This window comes from Salvia miltiorrhiza, chromosome 7, assembly GCF_028751815.1.
Source record: "Salvia miltiorrhiza cultivar Shanhuang (shh) chromosome 7, IMPLAD_Smil_shh, whole genome shotgun sequence".
In the NCBI taxonomy this organism is placed as follows: Eukaryota; Viridiplantae; Streptophyta; class Magnoliopsida; order Lamiales; family Lamiaceae; genus Salvia; species Salvia miltiorrhiza.
The window spans coordinates 38,435,788-38,462,683 of record NC_080393.1 but is presented as its reverse complement, the minus strand read 5'-3'; the positions used below and the strand labels follow the sequence as shown (position 1 = coordinate 38,462,683).

General features: G+C 38.3%; 1 protein-coding gene across 2 annotated transcripts; it reads left to right on the top strand.

Moving 5' to 3' along the window:
• Positions 1-18,582: 18,582 nt before the first annotated feature.
• LOC130992884 (WAT1-related protein At4g01440-like) lies at positions 18,583-20,973 on the top strand. Of its 2 annotated transcripts, none has more exons than XM_057917642.1 (6): positions 18,583-18,998; positions 19,065-19,133; positions 19,213-19,329; positions 19,712-20,105; positions 20,360-20,511; positions 20,600-20,973. In XM_057917642.1, exons 1-6 carry the CDS (start codon positions 18,817-18,819, stop codon positions 20,736-20,738), a joined length of 1,053 nt encoding a protein of 350 aa, XP_057773625.1. In that variant the 5' UTR covers positions 18,583-18,816; the 3' UTR covers positions 20,739-20,973. The 2 variants fall into 2 exon arrangements, with proteins under 2 accessions (XP_057773625.1, XP_057773626.1); XM_057917643.1 differs by having other exon boundaries at positions 18,591-18,998; positions 19,071-19,133.
• Positions 20,974-26,896: the final 5,923 nt, after the last annotated feature.

The window sequence follows — 26,896 nt, the reverse complement described above, 5'->3', positions numbered from 1 at the left end:
ATCAACATCATGCACTCATTAAAACAAGACACCCCCCAACAAAAAGAAAGCCACGTCCTCAGGGCAAAAGATAAAAAGATTTAGAGGAACGTCCCTGATTATTGGCAGTGAGAAAAAGAAGCACGGTGAGGGGCAGCGAAGGTTGAAAGCATGCAGCGTGAGGTACAGGGTTTGCGGCCTTCTTGCTTTAAGAACTCTGCAAGGGAAAAAATCAGCGCTGGCGTCCCTTATCAGCGCTGGCAGCCTTGTCAGCTCTGGCTGAAAAGTCAGCGCTGGCGAGTTCGTCAGCGCTGGTGATTAAACCCGTCTGCAACAAGAACAAGAACATCAAAAAGATTAAACCAACACGAAAGGCATGAAAACAAGACACACAAAAGAAAACAAAGAAACAGCAGTAAAAAGAAACAAAATGCAAACTGTGGGTTGCCTTCTACAAAGCGCTAGTTTTAACGTCTTCAGCCAGACTTAGATAAACCCTTAACCGAAGTCATATTGAAGCTTCAGCTGCCTTAGTCCCTGTGAACACACATCCTCTTTGATTGCAGCTGCGGGTCCTCCTAATGAGCATACAGCGCTCATCGCATTCACAAATTTTCCAACTCTTTTTCGAGAACCAGATCGCAAGCTCCCCTTTTTCTTCTCCTCCAAGGGCAGTACGCACTGCAACCCTTGCACGACACCATCATTGCATTGCGGCATGTCAGTCCATTCTTCTTCAACGGTTGTGTCCTCTTTCAAGTGAGCTAGGAAGTCTTGCATTTTTACTTCCTCATGTGGCAGCTTGTCCAACAATTCGTCTACATTGGCCACCTCATCGTGCAGGTTATCAAGAAACTCTTGCACAATTTCATCCTCCTACGGGCAGGTATTCGTCAATTTCACCTCATCATAATTTTGGCAGGTGCTTGCCAGAGCTGGCGGCCTTATCAGAGCTGGCGGCCTCGTCAGAGCTTGCGAAAGATTGTCAGCGCTGAAAATTTCCACTTCTTCCACAGGGTCAGAAATCTCAACATAAGAACAGATATGCAATAAAGAAGTAAAAATAGCAGGTTTTTTATCGAAAACAGAGAACGTTACCGATCTACCTGACCCGGCCATACTCAAAGTTCCAGATCCCACATCAATGCGAGTCTGGGTAGTAGCCATAAAAGGCCGTCCAAGTGACTCAACCTAAACAATATGCTAGATTGACTTGCAATAGAACAAGGACATCCTAGCAGTGGTAAGTTAACCCAATATCGTGTCTCAAGGAAGATCTTTAAGGGCTTTTAATTATGTCACGAGAAAGTAGTAAACTTAGATTATTAAACTAAAACTTTTAAAGTAAACTTACGTGAATTTAAACTAGAGAATTAACTAGGCATGCAAAGAACAAAGCTAAAAACGTAAACACACAGAAACTATAAAAACCTAGGCAATATTAAACGAACTTAAGAATTTAAAGACTTGTAAATTAAAAGCTTCTAATCTACTAGGCATGAAACTAAAGTACATAATTTAAAGGAAAAGCATGAAAACGCATAATTGAAATTGCAGAATTGAAAGAAACACATAATTTAAACAAAGCAAGTAAATTAAAATATATATGAAATACCATAAAACGTCTCGAGAATCAACCTATCACGTGATTACAACTCTAAACGGGAACTAACTAAAACGTGAACTGAAAGAACTATAATAAACTAACTAAGAACAGAATTTGAAACTAAGAACTATGAAAGCAATAAAAACCTAAACTTTGGCTACCTAGGCGGAAACTAAAGATTAGGGCAAAGATTTAATCTAACTAAGTCTAACTAAGTGCTGGAGGCAGAAGATTTTTTGTTACTTGATTCACGATCAAGCCCCTTTTATAGACTTCTTTCAACCCTAATTATCATCAAACTCGCCTTGCAAAACTGGACTCTTAAGGAAATAGAATCGTGCATACAAAGGTATGTCCAGCTGGATCGTGCTCTGCAAGTAATCTTAGCTCTGGCGAAGATTGGCTAACTCTGGAAATTCGGCTCTGGCGAGTATGGCAGAGCTGGAAGTCAGCTCTGGATATGTTGACTCTGGCAAAATATGTTGACACTGGCAAGATAGTTAGCTCTGTCGATTCTTTTCCAGCTCTGGAATGTGTTTACTCTGGCGCGTAAGTCAGCTCTGGCGAGTTTAGCTCTGCTCTGACAAGTTTGTTCTGCTCTGGAGATTTTAGCTCTGATAATGAAGTTCAGCTCTAGAGATGGTCAGCTCTGACTATAGAAGTCAGCTCTGCTCTGCTCTGCGCTGCTCTTCTCTGCGCGCGGACTTTTAGCTCTGAACACCAATTTTGCGCCTAAGTACACAATTCTGACCCTAAATCTCCAAAATCACACTCTTCCATCTATTAAATTAGAATCTCCTACAAAGTATAAAACAAACCCATAAACGCACCAATTCCAGGATATTTAACTTAAAATAAGCACATGCAAACCCCCAAAATACGAACAATTAGGCATAAATCAACCCCCCCACACTTAGCCTTTTGGTTGTCCTCAAGCAAAATCAGTATGAATCCTAGGAAGAGATTGGTTTCAACGATGCTTATTTTCATCCAAACATTCACAAGTCAGTTCAAAATTTTACAATCAACACATATCTCTCGATCATGCAAGTAACTTAAAGTTTACGAAGCAACAAAACAATAATGCAAGTAATTCGATCAGACCTAATTCTCCGCTAGAAGTGAATTCCCTAATGTGATCGCCTTTATAATCAATATCACCAATTTTCACACTTTGTGTGCTTAAGTTTTTGACAGTTGAGCCACAATTCATGAAACAAAAACCATTTGGATGTAATCCAAAGTCTTTTCACGTGGTTTCCCATGCTCATAGTTAAACTAGAGGAGCAGAGACTCAGAGCTGTAACGTTTTAGAGCTGGCCAAATGTTTCAAAGCTGCATTTTCAGAGCTGGCAATTCGTCCAACATTTTTAATATTTCACAGATAAGGATACGATCGTAGGCAATCACAATGACAACACTCCTTCTAGCATCTACCGGACAAATCACGTTTTACTTACTTACAATCGTGTTGCAACAAAACTCATAATTCTTTGCATAAACAAGAAACACATATCAAAAGTAAAATAAGAATAACCACCATTCAAACACAAACCCGAAATTCACATCGAAAACCATCTTCTCTTCCATAAATTCATAAAAATTAGCAAGTATCCAAGAATAAGCTAACCATAAAGAGATCAATCGCCCAATTGAAAACATGCAACAAAATAAGACACCCCCCACACTTAAAGCATGCCATGTCCTCAGGGAAAAAGATAAAAAGAGTTAGAAAAATATCCCTGATTATCGGCATTGAAAAACCGAAGAGCTATGGGAGGCGGCGAAAAGTAGGGTTTGCGGTCTGTGGCAGAGTAGAAATGTCAGCGCTGTCCTTTTCAGAGTGGAATTTCAGATCTGGACAGTTCAGAGCTGGCCTATTCAGCACTGGCATTCTTCAGAGCTGGCGGCAAAGTCAGAGTAGAATTGCAGCGCTGGAAATAATAACATTAACACCCAGAATAAAAGCATCCGCACAAGCAGGCAAAGACAATGAAACGAAACAAAAACAAAAAACAAAAAACAAAGAACAAGAAAAACAAAAAATAAAACCAAAACCAAACCAACAGTGGGTTGCCTCCCACCAAGCTGCTAGTTTTAAAGTCGCCAGCCTGACATAGAGGATCCCTTAACCGAAGTCACATTGAAGCTTCAGTTGCCTTAACCCCTGTGAGCACACCTTCTCTTTGATTTAAGCATAAATAAATTACTAACCCTAGGCAGAATTAAACGGTAAAGTAAAGGCTACTCGAATTTAAACGCTATTACGCTAAGAATTTAAACAACTGTAATTAAAAGCTTCTAATCTACACTGACATAAACAAAATTGCATAATTGAAAGCAAAACATAATTCAAGTAGAAGCAAAGAATTAAAGTAAATAATAAATACCAAAATCATCGCGAGAAGCGAATCAATATCACTTGATTACAACTCGAAACAGTAAACTATACCAAAACGGAAATTGCAAGCTAACTAGAACAGAATTGCAAAGAACTATGAAAACTAGAAAAATGCTAAAGTGTTTTGGTGCCGGAGGCTGAGATTATCTTGGTCCGAAGGCTGAAGGATTATGATATTCTCATGAAGAACTTTAAGCCCTTTATATTACTACCTTTCATCAACCCTAAAGACCATCTAGAACGGCCCAGCCAAACTGGGCCTAAGAGATAGAATCGGCCAGACATGCGTGCGCGCACAGGACATTGCAGTGAAGGATCAAAGCTCGGTAAGTCACGGCAGCACTGGCGAGTGATTGTCAGCTCTGGATTACCAGCGCTGGCTAGTGATTGACAGCTGTGGATTACCAGCGCTGGCGACCTTGCGCGTGATTGCCAGCTCTGTATACGGTCAGCTCTGGCTAGGGGTTGTCAGCTCTGGATGCGGTCAGTTCTGGTTTTGGATTGTCAGCTCTGGATGCGGTGAGCTCTAGAGACGTAGTCAGCTCTGGAAACGTAGGCAGCTCTGGAGACATAGTCAGCTCTGGAGACGTAAGCAGCGCTGTGGATTTTGGTCAGTTCTGGCATTGGAAGTCTACTCTGGCTAGTGAAGTTCAGCTCTGTTGAGCTTGTTCAGCTTTGGCTGCCTCACCGCTCTAGGGAGTGTTGTCAGCGCTGGCGAGGGATTGCCAGCGCTGGGCACCACTTTGAACCCAAATAAGCAATTTTCTTATCCAAATCTCCAACATATCATTCTTTATCCTATTTTATCAGAATCTCCTGCAAAACATCAACAGACTCATAAACGCACCAGATTCCAGAACAAATAAGCTCAGAATAGCACAAACAAACCCCCAAATATAAGAACAATTAGGGATAAATCATCTACAAATTGGATTTACCAGGTGAGTATAATGTGAGTTCTACTTTTAATGTTACTGATTTGAGTCCTTTTGATGTAGGCGACGACTTAGATTTGAGGACAAATCCTCTTCAAACTACTTTTAATGTTACTGATTTGAGTCCTTTTGATGTAGGCGACGACTTGGATTTGAGGACAAATTCTCTTCAAAGGAAGGGGAATGATGCAGCCCAAGGTTCGTCGCTAGTGCCACATCCGGTGCATGTTCTTGTTGGTCCAATTACAAAGGCACGGGCCAAGAAGTTCAAAGAGAGCTTGGTGGTCTTAGTCCAAGAAGTTTGGAGTCATGAGTTAATGAAGAAGCCCATCGGAGATGGTGGAGTTGGCGAGTTGGATAGCCCACATTTAATTAATCTCATTACATGCAAGTGGGCCGAAGCTTGTAGATTTTAATTGTGATGAAGACTTTATTTATTTTGTTATAAGCCCAATAGTTTTCAGCCATGTATTTTCGAATTTAAGGGCCTTGTTTGGCTGATTAGTAAGCTAGAGTTTTATTTAAGTTATTTCCTTATTAGACTAGGTTTAGTTTTGTTAGCCTATATAAGGCTTTCTTATGGACGAAATTTAGCAGCCTATCATTAATCAAATTGTGAGTTTTATTCTCTCTTGAGAGTTTTCGAATTCTTCTTGATTGTTCCAAGATAAATTCAATTATCGACGTAACGGCGAGTCAACCAACCCTTGTCGGGTGTCATTCATCGTCTCTGAGTTGCTGCATCAACATCACGTTGGGGTATAGGGAATCAATTCGCCTATATCATTCTGTGGGTTAGATCCAGAGGTTTGGGATTTTCCATCTATCATTCGTTCGTTCGTTTTTAAGTCTTCTGTTTGTGTGTTCGATTGAATAGTCTGGCAAGGATCGTGACCAATCCTTGCGCGATGGCTGAACCGTCTTCTCAAGGATGCCCTTGATTTGCTGGTTGCTCGTCTCGGCTTGGCCCGAGGTTTGTGGGTGGTAGGGCGTGGCCACCTTATGAGTGATGTCATTCTTCCTCATTAGCTTCTCGAAAAGCTTGTTGCAAAAATGCTTGCCACCATCACTAATGATGGCCTTAGGAAATCCAAACATATACAAGATATTCTGTAATACCCGGGCTTTTGATGACGTGTTTAATTGCTTGAGTTTGAGTAATTAGGGTTTAGATCCCTTGTTAGCATTTACTTTGTAAAGAGATGATGAGTTATGTGAAGTTTCTTGTTATTTTTTTAAAGATGTTGAGATGTTCTTTTAACGATGTGAGGATGATGTGGGATTTTATATTCGTAATTGAGTTTGAGTATTTGAATAATTCGAGATAATTATTTGAATGAGAACGGTGAACTCGGAGGTGAGATCTGAAGTCCGTTAAGACGTTTTTGAAGTTTTTGACTTTTTGACGATGAATAGTAAAATACTGCTATTTCGTCTTTTTGTCGACTTTCAAAATCTTACGTGCACGTCGTTGAGAAATATTCTTAGTTTTTCAATACGAGTCCAATAATGAAAGTTTTTATTTTTGGACGACGAGTGAATAGTAAACCGAGATTTCTCGATAAACGAACCGAGCTCGTTTATCAGATTTTCGAGAACGGGCTTACGTTTTCTATATTTATATAGAATTATGAGTGTAATGAAAGTGAGTAGAGGTTGAGAGGGCGAGTAATGAAGAGTACGGGTAGTTAGTCGTTAAAACGAGACGAGGCGAGACGAGACGAGATATTTAACGGCTAAATATCTAGACCTACCCTACCCTTGACCACCCCCCAACCTCCCAAGCCATTTTCGGCGCCGGCGTAAGAAAAAACCAGTCACTGGATAAATTTGAGACAAAAACGAAAAGTTAGGTATTTAAAAGTAGAAAAATAAAAATATGTGCAAAAACCAATTCCGTGTAAACGTTAGGGATTTACAGACAATTAGCCCATAATAGTATTACTTTGACATTTTTACGTAATTAAAGTGGACTACGTATATATATACGTAGAAGGTGATAAGCATAAAGATATGAAAGTAATTATGACCAAAAGAGGGTTAAAAAATTATGACCAAAAGAAATGAAATTAGGAATGAAAATAAGGATGGAAGAAATAAAATTAATATGGGTAATTTTATATATAGCCCCCAAATTTCTCTCTATAGCCCCCATTAAAAATTATAACTAAGATATTTCCCAAAAATATTAGGCAAGCTTCAAGATAACATTTTTTTCCTTTCAATAATAAATTAATAATCCAACTCTTTTACATAAAGAAATTAAAAGAAAAGAAAGAATAGAAAGAAAGAGAAAATTTGGGTGAATGGCTGCTCCAGAGTCAGAGAGGCGAAGGGGGCCGGCTGAACGCCATCGTTAGGCGTATGCGCCACGGCAGTCGATGGAGAGGAAGTAGGGGTGACAACGACGCTAGATTTGGAAAATGGAGGCTGTTGTCGATGCGTAGGCGGCGGTGGCGGCCGTTGCTGCCTACCGAGAGAAAGAGGAGGTGAAGGGCGTGGACACAAGGGTTGCTCGCCGGAGTAACGAGGCAGCTCATGGCTGCGTGGCGAGGGGTGGCAAACGACGAGGGGCGATGAATTCCTGCGAATGGAAGAGAGAGAAGGTCAAAAGGGGAGAGAGATGTTAAGGAGAGACACGATGCCAACCTCCATCGACGGCACCGCCATCCAGGCGACGACAGCCACAAAGTCCGAGAGAGAGTGCATCTTAGGCAAACTACAACAAATGTATAGCCCCCTTCCAAAGAATTATGTTTCGCCATATTTTGCTCAAGTAACAGTTTTTTTTTTCTTCAAATGTGGGGGCTATACAATTTCTTTTAGGGAAACAAGGCTATACATATTTGCAGTAATGGTAATATTCGTGGGATTAATTATTGAAATTTCAAATTTAGGGATGTAGGGGTAAAAATGTATATTTATTAATATTTTAATTATATTTTTTAATAAGGGACTGTCATGAGAAATTTGGGGGCTATTTATAAAATTACCCAATTAATATTATGTTGTTAGAGAAGAATTTTGATGATAATTTGATACAAATTAAAAAGATTGAAATATAATTGATAAAATTAGAATTGATTTCATAATTAATCCATTTTTATTAGATGCATCAAAATTGTATAATCAAAATCCATTTTTACTAAAATGATGTATAATGAATGGAAGTATGTGGTTGAAAAAATCAGGAGGAGAATCGCCAGGTGGACAGATCGTAAATTCTCTTTTGCCGGTAGAATCACGCTGCTTCGTTCAGTTCTTCTCTCTATTCCTATTTACCAACTATCCTTCTCAATTCTTCCTAAGAGTGTCTTGGAAGAAATTAGATCGTTGATGTGTAATTTCCTTTGGGGGGGGCTCGGAGGTGAAAAAAATTCGTTGTGTTAAATGGGAGGCTCTGTGCGAGGATGTGGAAGAGGGGGGATTAGGTTTTAAAGACTTGGAAAGTTTCAATAGGGCTCTCATGGCAAAGTGGATATGGAGATTCCTCAATGAGAGCAATTCCCTTTGGGTTAGAGTGGTGAAAGCTTGTAAGGGTGATTTAGTTTGGGATGATAGTGGTTTTCGGTTTGAGAGTTTTAAGGAACCAAAATGGGGTCGGTGGAAGAAGGTGATGGGACTTAGTTGGGGTGAGGGGGGAAGATGGTTTAGGGAGAATATTGTAGTGGAAGTTGGGGAGGGTGATTCTTTTCTTTTTTGGCAACACTGCTGGGCTGGAGATATGAGCTTGAGTGAAAAATTCCCTAGGCTTTTTCGTTTGTGTAGCAACCAGAGAGAGTTTTTAAAAAACATAGGGAATGGAAGGAAGGAGTTTGGGAGTGGAATTTGGAGTGGAGTCAAGAGTTAAGAGAGAGAAAGAAAGCTCAACTTGCTGAGCTTTTTTCTTTTATCAGTAATTCTCCTTTGAATGCAGGTCAGCCAGACGGATGGAGACGGAAATCAGGCTAAAATGGTGTTGGAAATCCTTGACATCATCTAATGATACACAGCGGAAATAACAGTCAAGGAAAAGATCTAGATTTACAATTGATTCATGTGTAGAGATTACAAACACACAACAACAGTTAGAATGACTTACTTGTTGTGTAGCAAACAATCCTGTAGCAATTCTTCTAGCAATCCTGCAGTTGAATCCACTACTATGGTATCCACGCATATTGCAGATTCGATGCAGGAACAATTCCCGATGCACAATTCAATCTTCGAAAGCTAGGAAATCTCCGATTGAATTCTATAGTGCTCTAAGTGTTTTCTCTCTTGTGTTTTTACGTGTGCTCATTTTTCTTCTTCTCTTACAGACAAAAGAAATATATTCCTATTCTTATAGGAATAAGACACGCCTGTAAACCCTAGGTTAAACAGGCCGGGCTTTTCTTTTGTCTCCAATTAATTAATCCAATAGTCAAACTATTTACTAATTAATTAAAGCTTATTAGAATATATCAAATATATCCTAATCTAGTCCATATATCTTTCAATCTCCCACTTGGACTAGCATTAGATTAAACACCAAGCACTATCTTTGCACCCTTGAGCGAATCAACAATACACATAAAGTGTGACCCAATAGGCCTTCATTATCGTCGATAATCAAATTAAAGTCTACACAAAACTCCTAGACTGCGTTGTGTAGCGAACTCGATATATGAAGAACGTTTACGTGGATTCTGTAAACAAAACCTTTATGCGAAGATATAGTAACATCCTTTCATTCACGAACCACTCGATAGAGCCTAGAATTTGTCATTGTGTCTTTCTAATAGCTCTATCAATTTATCTCATCTTTATTAAATGACCTCCATCGATCACGTTCAACTTTTAAAGTTCGAACATATCAACTGCACTGGCCAGTGACTTAATGGTCAAGTAATATAGAGAAACTGAGTGTTCTTCTCGAAATGTTAATCGAGGAATGAATCCTATCTTGGCACAACTACCACCTTCCCTTATATCCCGATATACCCAACACAAGCCGTATCTACCCCTTTGGTTGGAGTGCAAGCATTGTACTTGGTCAAAGTATATCATTCAATAAGTAAGATAAGTATTGCCCTCAAGTCAAAGGACTATCACAATCTCCACACACCAATAATCATAGACACCAAAACAAATGATATATTGGTAGGGTATGCCAATACTCTCTAAAGTATCCATGCATCTATCACGAGTATCTAATATCTCATAGTCGTGAGAACAACTACATTCTCTAAGAATGTGATACAGATCGCATGCCAACTTATAACATATCATCAATATCCCAATCTTGATGATCCTTAGTCGGGGTGCTTTAAGAGTTATACTCTATTGCTAACCTCCCACTAAATTAGCAACAGTATTAACTCATGGGAACATTTAATTGAATGAAAACAAATAATCAAAGTAATCAATCAAATAAATGCATAATGCCATTAGTGACATCAAATGTCATAAATGTGATCAAGTAATAAGTCTCAACACAGATTATTTCTAGATATATTACTTTTACTCCCACTGACTAAAGCCAGTCTCAAAGATATCCAATGCTCAAACACTCAAAGTGATTGTTATGATTCATAATGCATAACAACCGGTCAAAAGGATTAGCTATGTCCTCTTATGTGGGAACATGCTCTAACATAATCTCTTGTTTCTAATATCTCTTAAAATCTGCCAACGATGCTAAGCACACAAACTACACCTTGTGTAGTGAAAATCATGACATTCATGACCATCCTATTGCCCTAGCGTTAGGATCATCCTTTGTGCGTTAAATCTCATTGTCATTAGAAGGACAATCCTTTCTTTACAAATAGATGCCATATTCCATCGGTAGATGTTCTTTCGAACTTATTCATGGAGTATCGCCTTAACATCTTGCTTACGTAATTGGATTTTGATAGCCTAACAATCCATTAGCTCAAACTCAATGGATCTGGATCCCAAGGATATAATAGGCTTTACTTAAATCCTTCACCATGAAAAAAATTAACAACTAGTCTTTCATCGATTGCATCATGAGTACAATAATTTTTATTTTCAATATGTCATACATAAATGATGATGAAAATTGTGTTCTCATTCTTGTGTTTCCTATAAACACAATTCTTTATTCGCTTTTGACTAAAATCAAACGATTTGATTTCTTTGTCAAAATATTTGTGTTCCATATTCTAGAAGCTTGTTTTAGTTCATAACAACAAGTAAAATCTCAATGGACTTAACTTTTGCAATTGACGAAAAGATCATAATCCATGCTCTCGCACTGACTATAATCTTTTGCCACAAACCTAGCCTTGCAGGTTTGCACATTGTCATTAGCATCAAATGGATATTACCCCAGATGATGACTCAGTTAAGGTCTAACCAATCCATTTCAAATTTTATGGCTTCTTGCCACTTCTAAGAATATATGACCATCATGGAACCTATGACTATCATAGTTTCGCATAAGTTCTAAGATCATAACCAATTTCAAATTCTTTCTCGTATTGATCTTAGACCAATAGATTAATTCTTTGACTGGTTTACGTTCTCTAGAACTTATACGACGTTGCATTTGTGCAGGCTCTTCGTTATTTTGAACTTGAGGAAGTTGATCCGCTATATCATGATGAATAATCTTCGATATCCAATATCATATCTCCCCCCGTATTGAAGAATCTTGCATTTCTGCAAAATCTTTAATACTGGTCTTATTGGATGTAGATGACGCTCTAAGTAGTGCATCAATACCAATGAGATCATGAACAGCTCCCACTAAAACCTTGTTTAGACCATCTAACAAGTTTTCTTCCTCTATGTTGACTTTGTGGCTCTCAAATCTTATCAAGATCTAAGTCATAACGATCTTGTTCTCTATAGACCAAGTCTTTTCAAGAAACATCGCAATCCTAAAACTGAGAACTTATATTTTCCAAGAAAATAATAGTATTCTCGTGTTTTCTTCGGATATCCCACAAAGTAACACTTCTCACTTTTGATTCCAACTAATCAGTAAGCATTTTCTCTACATATGTAGTGTAACCCAAGGTTCACACATGTGTAAAACTATGCTTCTTTCAATACCACATTCATATGATATTTACTAAACTAATTCAAGTGGAACTTGGTTCAGAATATAAACAATAATAAACAAGGCATGGTCCCAAAGATACACCAGAAGTTTTGAAAAGCTCATTATGGATCGAACTATATCTAATGAAGTTCGATTTCTCCTTTCGGATACCCAACTCAGATAAGGTATCCCTAGAGGAGTCCATTGTGGATGGATTCCATATGACTTCAAGCAATCGACGAACACATGGTTTAAGTACTTCTTTCTCGATCTAATCTTAGAGATTAAATACTTCTCCAAGTTGTTTCTTGACTTCTAACTTAAACTCCATAGATTTCTCAAAGTTTATGATTTGTGTTTCATAAGACACACATTTCCATACCTTAAGAAATCGTCTGTGAAAGTTGTGAAGTACGAAAATCCACTTTGTGCTTGAGTTGGAAACGGTCCACATATCAATATGTGAATCAACTCTAAGTACTTCTTTAGCTTGTATTCTTTTCCTAGAAAGTGGCTCGTTGGTCATTTTAACCTTGAGATGTGATTTCACAAGCACTTTAAGACTTTACGTCAAAAAATGTGAGATAGTCTTACCTTCTCGATCTTGTTATTCATTTCTCATTAAGTGACCAAGCCTACATGCCAAAGTTAAGTCGGACTATTCGCATTGCTTGTGATAGTTTATTTTACACACTGAGGATATTTTGTTCGCATTGAGCAAATATAAAGTATTCTCAAGTGAAATATTTTCATCTCCATTAAGCAAAGTAGAATAAATTCTATAAGCAAAATGGAACGAAAAACTTCAATGTCTAACACGAGAATGGAAATTATATTCCTCGTAATTCCAAGAACAAAATAACAATCTAACATGTCCACAAACCCAAAGATAGATCAAATCCATAAGACCTTATGCATTTAGCAATAACTATTGCTCAAAAAAAATGCGTAAGTCAAATTTCCTTGGTCACACTCTCCTGTTTTAGTTAGACAACACACATTTTAACAAATGTGTGAACTATAACTCGTATCTAATACCAAGGAGTATGAGTTGTTACATGTTCACCTCAATGAAAAATATACCAAATTCTGCTATCAAAACATCCAATGTTTTGAACATCAAGCAGTATCCCTTCCAGTGTCATTTTCTTGACAAAAAATATTTCATCTTTGGGTAACTTCTGCTTCTTTTGGTTTCCACCTTAGGATGCAAAATTTAGTTCTTTGATCCTTCTTCTACCTTTTCTTTCTTTTTGGGTTAGAATTGGCAGAATCATTAATCATAAGAACTTATTTGTCCTTAGTGGAAGACGATTCAAAATCGTTCTTAACATGTCATGAAACTCATGGCAGTGTCATTGTCCTATTGTTCATTTTGAATTCACTATGAAGCTCATTAACTGCAAGATTAAGTTGATTGAGACAATATTGGATAACCTCGATCCAATCGATGCCAATCTCTCATTAACTCAATCTTCTTCAAGATATTCATAGAGACCTTGTCTACTCCAAGTAGATTGATCCTGAAGAGATCCATTAGTATCTTATACTTTATGGTCTTAGCTTCTAAAGCATTAACACTCTTCAGGTGTATCAACATCTCAATCGAAAACATATGATCACGTTGTTTATGCAGTTCCAAACTCATAGACACAATCATGACATATTTAGCAGAAGTTACATCATCCATATGTTTCTTATAACTTTCAATGTCAAACATTTTGAAAGTTTCTAAAGTCACATTCAGGATGATGTGGATTGATTTCTCTAAGACATAATCAATCCTATCTAGCCTTAGCACCAAACGCAACTTGCGCAGTCAATCCAGAAAGTTTGACCTAGTCAATTTACCGTATCCAACAAACATATCAAAACAGTTGCAGAAATAACAGAGATAAAAGAAAGCAATAAATGAAATCGAATCAAATAAGATCACATTTATTTTTACTAATCAAACAAGGCATTTTGTTTTGATTAGTTCCCACTAATTTTAACATATCTTATGCCCCAACATAAAATACGGATTTATAATCAATATAAATCTTAGTGGTCCAAGATCCAAGTCAATATTATGCAGCCTCTGCTTTGCTGATGACTACAATAATATCACTTAGTAGGCCTCTAAGCCAATTGCAACAACAATTTTGCAATTCTTGATTGATTAATCCAATTAATCTGCGTCCTTAAATTATTCTTGGTCGCTTTGCGTTCCAAAATGATTTAAGTAAGTCAACCCCATCACACGGTGCCAACCTATGAATGAGCCTTGGCCTTGTAGATTAGAGCATACAATTTTATGTAAATACTCTTGATCGAAAAGGATGGGTTGCTCAGACAATTATGATGGACGACGCGTTTTGTGCTTTCACAAAGACTTATATTTAATGGGGATTTAGCATGTGATACTAATTGCTTATATTTAATATCTAATATTAAATAGCAAAACAATTACTGGGTGCCGCCTACCCAGGCATACAAAATGCGGACCACACGTATTGGGTGCCGCCTACCCATACATAGTAACGCGGACTACATATACAGGGCGCCGCCTACCCAAGCATTAAAGCGGTCTCTAACTACTATAGTTAAATAATAAGCATAAAATCAAATAGCATGCTTATCACAAAACAACATAGAATCTCTACGAATAAAATTCCTTAATCCAATTAAAAATTTTCTCCAATTAAAATATGGGTTAATCAGTTTGTATTAATTCCAAATTAATACACAATTATTATTTCAAAAATAATAATTTCATATATTAATTCAAAATTAATACAAAATCTCATCAAATATTATTATTTCAAAATAATAATAATTCATGATTTAAATCCAATTAATGAATTAGTCAATTTATATCAATTCCAAATTAATATAAATATACATTCAATATTATTATTTCAAAATAATAATACTAAATAAAATTCATTAATCTAATTAATTTATATTAATTCCAAATTAATATAAACACTCAATGATTATTATTATTTCTAAAATAATAGTAATCAAGATTTATTAATCTAATTAATAAACTTAATTCTGAAATTGGGATTAATATTATTAATTCTAAATTAATAACAAGTTTTTTTTTTTTTTTTTAATAAACTGTTTCAGCCCACATAAGGGCCTTTATATTTAAAAAATCGCAAGCCCAGCCTCCAAGGCCCAAGGACTCGCGGCCCAGCAAGTGAACTAGGCCCAGCCCAGTGCCCATACCCGGTTCTGTAGCAAGGGTTTGAAGAAGAAGTGCAGCAGCAGCCGCCTCCCTCCAAATCCCGTCAGCCTGCCCGAAGCCCCGGAGTCACGCCGCCGCTGCTCGAAGCCACGACACCGACGACATCCCACGGTCTCGCCGGACGGTTTCCCACCGGTCGCCGATGCGTTGGCGTCCAAGCTAGCGTCGAGGAGAGACGTCTTTACAGGAGGAAGCAGAGGAGTTCTCGCCTCGGCAGAGCAGCTCCGCCTCGCGAGAACTCCACCGGCAATCGTCTTCCCGTCGCGCGCCGGTGCGCGCCAACCCGTCTCGCCACCTCGCCGTCGCCTTTCACCGTCGGACTCCAAGCCCGAGATGGCGGGCTGCCACAGATGCAGCGGCGTGTCGGCTTGAAGCCACGACGCAGCTGCCGGCAGGTGGTCGGGCGCTGCACACCGGCGAGCCCCGAATCACCTGCCGTTGTCTCTGTGTCATCAGCCTCCGGCGGCGGTTCGGTCGTCCGGCGATTCGAACCAACTTCAGATTGTAAGACTTAACAATTTTCCAAAACCAAGGTTTAAAATTTTGGAACTCGTTTCCCAGCAACGAAAACTTCCAATTCAGAATTTTGATTTCAAAATCCAATTCGAAACAGATTTCAAAAAAACAGATTTTAATTAACCCATAATTAATTAGAACATAATATCAATTATAAATCGAGCCCCGGGCTAAAATACCACTGTTGGAAATCCTTGACATCATCTAATGATACGCAGCGGAAATAACAGTCAAGGAAAAGATCTAGATTTACAATTGATTCATGTGTAGAGATTACAAACACACAACAACAGTTAGAATGACTTACTTGTTGTGTAGCAAACAATCCTGTAGCAATTCTTCTAGCAATCCTGCAGTTGAATCCACTACTATGGTATCCACGCATATTGCAGATTCGATGCAGGAACAATTCCCGATGCACAATTCAATCTTCGAAAGCTAGGAAATCTCCGATTGAATTCTATAGTGCTCTAAGTGTTTTCTCTCTTGTGTTTTTACGTGTGCTCATTTTTCTTCTTCTCTTACAGACAAAAGAAATATATTCCTATTCTTATAGGAATAAGACACGCCTGTAAACCCTAGGTTAAACAGGCCGGGCTTTTCTTTTGTCTCCAATTAATTAATCCAATAGTCAAACTATTTACTAATTAATTAAAGCTTATTAGAATATATCAAATATATCATAATCTAGTCCATATATCTTTCAAATGGTACATTTTCAGTCAAATATGCTTATAAGGCGATTAGAACAATTGGAGATACACGAGGTCTTCAAAGGAGAAATCCGGAGTTTAAAAAGATCTGGAAAGCACCTGCTCCCCACAAGACAAAAACAACGGCTTGGAGAATTCTCAAAGGAAGGATGGCTACTCACGACAATCTTAGAAAAAGACAGGTGATCATTCCCTCGCCGGATTCTAACTGTTTTTTGCTGTAAGTCTCACTTTGAGGAAATGGATCATCTATTCTTTACATGTCAAAAGATTGTGGATGTTTGGTACGATTTACTCAACTGGCTTGGTTTCCAAACGGCGCTGAATTGCAACGCAAAAGACCATTTAGTCGCCTTTGTGAGCTTGGGGAATAAAGTAGCGACACCACTTCTTTCATGCGTGTGGATTTGCACGGTGTGGTGCATATGAAAAGCGAGGAACGACTGCATTTTCAACAAAGGGGTGTGGAGCAAAGAAAAGCTGGTCTTGGAGATTAAATCTTTGATTTGGAGTTGGAAGAGTGTTTACAAGTTGGAGATCCAACCTACAGACTTTAGATCTTGGCTGTCTAAAGCCTTTACATAGGGGTTGCAGAGCTTAGACTTTTGCTCATTTTGCTTCTTTTGGTTTCGCTTCTCTCTCAGGCTTGATGTTGTTCTTTGTGGTATCCCTGGTACCTCGTTTCATCTTTTTATTTAAGCTTCTTTTTCCCGATAAAAAAAAAATTATATCAACATAACACGTACAAAAGTTTCCTTGCATCATTTTTCTATATATTATCTATTATTTTTCATACGAAACTTGAAGAAAAAAAGTAATTAATAATCACAATAATCTCATATTTTATTAATTAAACGTGATTTGAACCAAACTTGTGTCGGCAAAACTCGAGGGAATTTTCTGCTAATTCATTAATTAAAAGTATATTATGAGTGTTTAGAATGTGTCATCTCCCACTTTCATAATATCACACCATTCTCTTCTCACTAAAAAGACATTGATAAGGAAGGATATATTAAATGACTTCCCAAATCCTTTTCCACGGAATCTTTTACTGCTAATCAACAATGAATAAGTGGGCGAAGAATTCAGATAGTTGTCAATTTTTTGGTTAAAAAGTTCAACGAAAGGGACTGGAATATAAAACTTTTGGCCCCTTCCCATGAGGTTTTAATCAAAATCATGCAAAATTAATAATAGCAAAAATAAATTCTTATATTCTTTTTAGCAGCTTTCTTGCCGCTTATGCGATTCATAGATGATTGAAACTGGGGGATTTCATTTTCTATCATGCACTATATGAGTAATATTATAGGCGCACTAATGCATCCAATGCACGTGCAAATTTTAAAGGCTGTGTCACAGTTGACCAACACAGATGTTCACCGAAGCTTTTCTCTTACAATAAATCTATGCACTCACATTCTAGTTTAATAAAGAAAATTTAAATTTATTTAATTTATTTTTTAAAATAAAAATAGGATTTAGTTATTTTATTGTATTCTCTATATTGTAGTTATTTTTTTGAATTTTTTTTGCATTTTTTTTTATTTATTTTTTAATAAAAATAAAAAAGTTACAAAAAATTATTTATCTTACTCTATGTGTCAGTATATTATTTATGATGTCATTAAATACACGGGAAGTGCAGCTAGTGTTTGAAATTGAGTATTCATGTTAGAGTTGGGAAATTAAAAGTACCAATTTTGAAACTGAGGATTCATGCTAGAGTTTGGAACTTGAAGTAGCAACTTTTCTTGGAAAGCATTTTGGCAAGATGTAAACTGATAAAAAACATTACACCTGAAGATCTTTTTTCCCATTTGCTACACTTAGTTTATTGAAGCAGAGCCCACATTACACAAAATGAACAATCACACCACACGAATTATTTTAATTTAACTTTAACTAAGTAATATATAGCAAGTTGGCGATTTGAGCAGGATTTGACATGTTGTTCTACGCCTCTATAATCTATGCTGTTAGAGAGAGAGAGAGAGAGAGAGATGAGATGCCGACTATCATTTCAAAGAAGAATTGGATGCCCAAACTGTGACAACCATTTATCTGTCTCCTCCACTCGTAGATGCGATTGAGCAGGATTTGCTAATATTTTGAGCAAAATTCAGCACAAGAAAGAAAATCTGGGCCATGTGAGATTAAAAAATTCTAAAGATTTAGTAAGTCAATAGACTCTTTTCTTGATTACCATACACAACATCAGTTGCTGAACTCTGCACATTCACATTGATAATATTATTCTTGGAAAGTGAGAGAATATGCATTAATAAACTAATCCCAAAATTTGATCCTTCCCAAAACCAACTCTTATATAACAGCAGAGAGATGGCCAAGGAGGTTACTGAACACAAACACAAACACAAACACGAACACAATGAAGAAGGTGGCAGAATGGTATCCGGTTATGGCGATGGTAGGCATTGACATGGCCTTTGCTGTCAGCAACATTCTTCTCAAGAAGGTCGTGAATGATGGGATTGATCATTTGGTCTTCATCACTTATCGCCAGTCCGTTTCTGCAGTCTTTTTATTCCCATTGGCTTACTTCCTCGAAAGGTAATTACACTTTTCGATATATATATATATATACATATACTATAAGTGGCGAGTGATGAAGTTCAGTTGCAGGGGAAGTAGGCCGAAGCTCACATTCAGCATATTATGCAACCTTTTCGTGAGTGCTGTGATCGGGTAATTACTTCAAATCAACATACGACATAGTTTACTTTGCGATTCAAATTTCATGGCTCAAAAACATGATTTTGCATAGGGCATCCGTGACACAGTATCTGTTCCTCCTCGGCATAGAATATACTTCTGCAACCTTCTCGTGCGCCTTCCTCAACTTGGTTCCCGTCTTCACATTTATAATGGCCTTACCTTTCGGGTGCGTACAAATTATATTTGCATTATATTCGCATCTTGGAGTTGTTCCTTAAGAGTGCGTTTACTTCGGTTTTAAAATTTTCATTGCGAAAATATGGATAAGAAAATATGAGATAGTATTATCATTTTCTCATTTTTTTATCATATGTTTACTAGAGATGATAATATGAGAAAATGTTGGATAATATTTTCACACCGGCCTCTAAGTATTATCTAACATTGCAGAGAAAATGAGTGAAAAGAGGCTGTCTGAGAAAATATTCCAGCTTGCCCGGAGAAAATTTTCTATCATAATAAACATATGAAAATGATAGAAAATGAGTGAAAATATATTTTTTCTCTCCTTTTCCATCAAAGTAAACGCACCCTAATTAAAAGTGCAGTTTGGAGAGGGTGAGCATAAAATGCAGCAGCGGGAGAGGCAAGGTGGCGGGCGCGCTGGTGTGCGTTGGAGGCGCTATGCTGTTGACCGTGTACAAAGGGATGCCGTTGTTTCACTTCCAACGCGTTCAGTCAATGAAACCACATATGTTTATTCATGGAAGGGAGAGATGGGCGGTTGGGTCCGTTGCCTTGTTCGTAGGGACCATCTGCTGGTCGTCGTGGTTCCTTCTCCAGACTCATATTGGCAAGAGATACCCCTGCCAGTACTCCACCACTGCCATCATGGCCTTCTTCAGCGCCGTGCAGGCCGCCGTCTTGACTTTCTCCGTCGACAGGCACCTCTCTGTCTGGATCCTCAAGAACAAATCCGACATCCTCGTTGTCCTCTATTCGGTCAGTACTAAACTCTTGATCAACACTGTGAATAACGCCACCCTTGTTAAGGGTGCGTTGAAAATGCTGTTAAAGCAGCATGCACAAATTGTTTGAGAAAATTGTCCGAACAAAAATAACAGAGTTTGGCCTCCTTTTTGTTCGGACAATTTTTTTCAATAATATAAGTGTATGTTACTTTAACAGCATTGTCGACGCACCCGATTGTAACAATCGTGTGCGTAGAGTGAGATGGGAAAGTGCGTGTGATGCAGGGGATGATAGGGTCGGGGCTGTGTTTTGTGGGCATGTCGTGGTGTGTCAAGAAACGAGGGCCCGTGTTCACCGCGGCCTTCAGCCCGCTCGTGCAGATAATGGCCGCAATGTACGACGTTCCGGTCATGCACGAACAGCTCCACCTCGGAAGGTGGCCGGCCTTTCTCTAACACTTATTTAATTTCATTTTAGTCTACTTATGTTGTAACCATTGTTGGTTCCTTCCTTCAATCAAACAGTGTGATCGGATCGGTTGTCGTTATCGCTGGCTTGTACATTATGCTGTGGGGGAAGGACAGAGAAATGTCGCACAATCAAGAAAAGTTGGTGCAGGGAAATCATCAAGAGATGAAGATCTCTATTCCATCAAAGTTTTAATTATTATGACCACTTTTTCTTAATCTTTGTATCAATTTATAAGATATGAGCAAGAATTTGCTCAATTCTCAATCAGAAAAAAGGCCAACCTTTGTTGTTGTTGTTTTTGTATCTAATGCAAAGGTTTCAGATGCATTTGTGGAGGATGTCGCTTTCCCAGATGAAGGAGAATGTAAAAAGAATTTTGATGAGTGTTTCTTAATTAATAAATTTGTTGAAAGTGGTTTTTTGCTTCTGTAGCAACAACATAGTAGAAACGTGATTTATTATTTTAAAGTCCAATGGTTTATGAAGAATATACTTTCTAGATAGTCAGATCTAGTGAATGAGAGACCATGTAGAAATAGACGTCGAGGCCGGGGCCGCTTGAGATTGTTCGAACAATTCGTCTAATAGTTGACTTCTGCCAATTGATTCTAAGCCGTTTTCATCAAGATAACGAGCAAATTATGTTTTTTTTTTCCTAACACCACCTGAAAGTGAGGGGTTAGGAAAACCCTAATTTGTAAATAACCATCGACCAATATCTTATACATGGTGTTGCCAAAAGTAATATCACCCAAAAGAGACAGCAGGAAAAAGAAGAGATAAAACAAGCTAAAGACAACAAAAGGAATAGCCAGGAAATAGCTCCACCTAGAAGGCAAAGCAAACAACATAAAAAAAGAAACAAACCAAAACGAACTACCTATCATCATGGAAACAAAATCTGAAGTTAGGATAATCAAGCTGGTCCATCCCAACCAGAGCAAGAAAAAACCTAGGATCAGAGGAACAATCGAAAGTAGAGAACTCCTGAGCCTGGTGTCCTCGTCGCGCCATAAAACAGCAGGGCGATTTCCCTTCCGATGGATGTGAGTAAAATAGACCTGCCGATACAGAATGAGCTGACGGATCAATGCAACAGTATGGCTGATACTAGCATGACCATGCCGCCCCGCAGACATGAGCAACACAATCGTAGCAGTCCAACTCAACCCATATATGAGTAGAAAAAGTGACAGCCAAACGCAGACCCTCAAGCAGGGCAAATAACTCAGCCTCAAAACTAGAGGAAACAGTGCAAGGAGAACATAAAGCAGTAAGAAGAGCTCCCGTATGATCACGAACTACGCCTCCACCGGCTCTACGCTGCATCTCAGAGTCATAAGTACCATCTGTGTTTAGCTTCACCCATGGGGAATTTGGGGGGATCCAGCGCACCATAGTGGAGCGAATGGTTCTCCTCACAGAAGAAGATGAGGGCATGAAATCAACCAGTGGAATGCATCCTCTCTAATGAATGTCAATGAGAGTCCCCGCCGCAACAAGAAGCCGAATATGATGAGAAACCTGCGAAATCACGTAGGAGGCACAAAAGAAGTAGCCCTATGCTTACGGCTATTCTGTTCCGTCTAAAGGATCCACATAATCAATCAAGGAATAAAAAATAAAATATGTCGCTTATCCTTCCTAGGGAAGGTGCACCACCAATGACCTAATCACCATGCAATATCGGTGCTCATGTGAAAATGTGTGTGCACAGAAGGGAACCAAGAGTCAAAATGAGCTCACACAATCCAAACAGCCTCACTCCACAGGAACACATGCAGACACGACTCGAACTAAGGAGAGATACAACAGAGACGCATGGAGGCAAGAGAGATGCTCGACGACGGAGATGACAATCAACAAGAAGACGATCAAAAAGCAGATGCCACAGGAAAATAGACGTGGTGGGAGTAAGGCAATCACTCCAGATATCAGAAAACAAAGTATGCGAGGGCAGCCGTCTCTGGACAAGATCCCAGGCAGAGGAAGTCGAGAACTCCCCGTGACTGGTCAGATCCCAACGCATCACATCCTCCGTCCCCATCACAATCGGTGTCCGACTCAGAGAGTCAATCAAATCAATAAGAATATCATATAATTCACATAACTCATGCAATCGAGTATTGTCCAAAGTAAGATCATGCCAAAAATCACAAATACGAGGGAAATTGTGACCATTTTCGGGATAACTATATGAACTCAAAGGGCGATCCCCGAACCATATGTCATCCCAGAAACTAATCCTACCGTTCCCAAGGGACCACATAATATGACCATGAGTAGACTCAGAAATGCACATCATGTTGTGTTAACCCTTATAATTCTACAAACTAGTGTGTGTAGATCTTCCAAATTCGACGGCCAATTATTTTAATTGTGTTTATAGTTATAAATAAAATTAATATTTATATCAAATTAATATATCTTAGTTTGATATGTAAATAACAATTTTATGATTCGTTCTCATCATAAAATTGTATAGTAATACGTGTTAACTATATATCTGTTGTAGCCCGACATCTAGCCAGTGATAGCGTAGATCGGGTATCGATACGACTAATAAAATGATAAGGTAAAACAAGGGAAACTAGATGACTCATCACTCGGAAGCTAATAATAATTCATGCTAAAGCAAATAAAATATCATGAACCTTAATAGAAATATTGTCGGTTTTATAAAACCAAAAGCATCAGGCTTCTTGTCAACAAAATCAAATGGAGTATAGCTATTTACAAGGATTCGTATCGTTCAGGGTAGCACAACAAAACGTGATCAGACTATATGTATGAAGACATATAGCTGAGAGTGACAATCCTAATTAAGTTCAAAGGAAATAGTCTTCAATTATTCACACTATCGTATAGGGCAGAATACGGTACTCAAAAGTCGTTTGAAACAACAAACCCTCCAGCGGCCCTCCAATCTCTCTCCATGATCATCATGCACATTTAGAAATACATGCAGGGCTGAGTATAAAATACTCAGTGGACATAAGCCGAAAAAAACAATCTCGCTCTTAGAGCTATAAATTTAACTTGCCATTTATACTTTACACAGGGGTTTTACTCAAAAGAACCCGTGTAAGCAATTGATAAATTATAAGCATCATAAACAATGCGTGATAGACTGCAGTAAAAAATACTTAGCATGTAGTACCACTTCTACAACTCATCATCATCAAGGTATTGAGAAGTAGGCCTCCTTCTCAAGCACCGTAACCGGCCAACCTGACAGTCGGCTCACAGTCATTTCTGACCGGCCAACCCGGTATACAGCTCACGGTTACCTCTGTGTACACAATCCCGCTTTTGGCAGGACCCAAAATCGTTTCATCCGTAGAGGGTAACGTACAGGCTCGTCGTCGTCAAAACTCGGCAAGTTAATTAGTTCAAACATCAATTTATCTTAAATCATTTTTAAAACTCATAAACATCATCATAATCATTATTTAGAAAGTCGGCAATTGGGGTATTAGAAAGTAATGCCCACCTAAAAATCCTAGCTTTGGCTCTCGTACTTTGGAGTGATCTCAATTGCTCTCTCGACTCGTATCTTCAAATATCATCATTGGCGTAGACGGTTCATGTAATAAAATAAACGTCGATCAGACAATTCCTCACTAGGTTCACTGTTCTCATCTTAGTACTATTCTTCGTTTCTCATTGGTACCTTCTAACTAATCATTCTTATAATAATAATACTTCCTAAATATTCACCGTTTCTACTCTCAACTCATCACCAAATTTTTAAGTCTAAACAGTCCATTAAGGAACAAACTCCTAGATACTCAAACCCAGATAGCATCTAACAATCACATACATAAAGTTATGGCAGTATAACACATTCTTTAATACATTCTCGATAATTCACATAATACTAAATGATACAATTATGTGATTAAATATCTCAAGAAAAACCAAATTCGGTTAAATAAATTAAACTCGGAAAAAGTTTCCTATATATATATATATATATATATATTCCATTAGCATTTTTATGAATTAATACGGTGTATAGTTATCACCATTAATACATGAAATTATAATAAATCAAAAGTAGGTGTGTTGTGAATGCCTATACTTGGCCTCACACCATCTGTTTTAACTTCAAGAAATAAACTGTTTCACCTCGGAACTCCCCTGGGTTTGGGATTCATACCATTTGAAACCTCTTGAAGTCTAGTTTCATTTAAAAAAAGTATGTTGCAAAACTCTAAGTGGTTCAGGAGATATGACCATTTTCCCACAGCCTACCATATTCGGCAGTTTTGTGCAATTGGAAGTATTTATTTTTGGAAAATAGTATATCTTGTCGAAATGACTTGAATTTTTGTGGGTAGCTAGCTAACATATTCATCTAGTTTATATAAAAATTTGGAAACCAAAAACTGAGGGGAAGCTACTGAAAAGGGTGGCTCTAGTATCTGTTTCTTCCAAACTTTCGGTAGAAAGTTGCAGTTGGAGATTTATATTTTAAAAGGGCAACAAATGATGTCCAAATGACTTCAAATTTTACATGAACGTTCCTAACACTTATATATACTTACCATAAAGTTTACAAGAGTTTTGGGTATCAATAACCCCGTCTAATTACATCAAGGCAGTAGCTTTTTAAGCTAGCCATATTAACTCATTAATTAGTCAATCTTAAGCATATAGCCAAGTATACCCTATTTCCCATCAAACCAATTCATCATAATCTTTATCAATCATCTCTAATCATCATTCTAACTCATCAACTATCATACCTACAATCTCATAGGCTCATTTTCATACTCAAATCCTCACTTACTTCATGAACTTCAAATTTCCAAACATCACACAAACTAACACCTTCAATAATCCATATATCAAAATAAATCCATGCTTTTCATGCAAAAGATAAATAAATAACATCTCAATAGCATGAATACACTCTCCACTTAAGGTTATAAGATGAAAAATTTTAGAAGACTTCCAACCCTATTTTTTTTCGAAAATTTTGAAGAGAAGAAAAGGTGATGTTTTCATGCTTTAACCCTCCATCTACATGTTTATCAAGCTTAATTATAAGTAGATTCATGTGATTAGAAGCTTACTCTATGATTTTTGAAGAGGAAAGTATAGCTCCTCCTTCTTGAACCAAGCTTTCAACCTCAATCAAGCTGTTGATATAAAAATATATATGTAGATTTTGAGCTTGATTTGGTAGATGATTATGGTGTAGAATTAGCTTGTGCAGCTTTTTACTTACTCATTAATGGCGGTGGATGAAGAAAGTTGGCAGAGAAGAGAGAGGGAGGGGACGGCTACTATAGAGGATGAATGAGGAATGATATGTTTTATTTAAGTGCAAATACTTAGCCTCCAAGCAAAAATATTATAGTTTAATATTGTATCTTATCCACTTGCTTTGTCTTATCCACTTGCTTTGACTCCCTTCTCTAAAGTCAGTCTTGTAGACTAATCTTGGTGGCCAGAGCTGTGAAAGCTCGACAGACGAAACTGCTTTAGCTCGGTCGCCAGAGCAGGATGAGCTCGGTAGCCAGAGCTGCTTCAGCTCTGGTTAAGCTCTGGGACCCGAGCAGAGACCGCTCAACTTCAGCTCTGGAACCGGAGTACAGACCCCTCAACTTCAGCTCTGGAACCGAAGCAGAGGCAACTTGACTTCAGCTCTGCTTCTAGAGCAGAGCTCGATTTCAGCTCTGCTACCAGAGCATAGCAGATCTCAGTTTCAGCTCTGTTACCAGAGCAGAGCACAACTCGTCTTCAGCTCTGCTACCAGAGCAGAGCACAACATGACTTGAGCTCTGCTCCCAGAGCAGAGCTCGGTTTCAGCTCTGCTACCAGTGCATAGCAGAGCTCGGTTTCAGCTCTGGTATCAGAGCAGAGCACAGCTCGACTTCAGCTCTGCTACCAAAGCTCTGCTACCAGAGCAAAGCTCGGTTTTAGCTCTGCTACCAGAGCAGAGCTCGGTTTCAGCTCTGCTACCAGAGCAGAGCACAACTCGACTTCAGCTCTGCTACTAGAGTAGAGACGACTATGATGCCAGAGCAGACTCGACTCTTTTTGATTCAGCTTTGGGTTCAGAGCAAAGACAGCTCGGACGCTAGAGCAGAATCGACTCTGATTCAGCTCTGGGACCAGAGCAGAGACAGCTCGGTCATCAGAGCAGAATCACTCAGAGGGTAGAGCAGCTGGAGACCAGAGCAGCTTCAGCTCGGTGGCCTGAGTATCCTTCAGCTCAGGGCCAGAACAGAGACTGCTCGGTTGCCAGAGCTGCTAAAAACTATCAAAAGAAAAGAAAATAAAACTTCATCCTTATTCAACCAGCATGTCTATAAATCCTTAATCTCTCAAAGTACTTC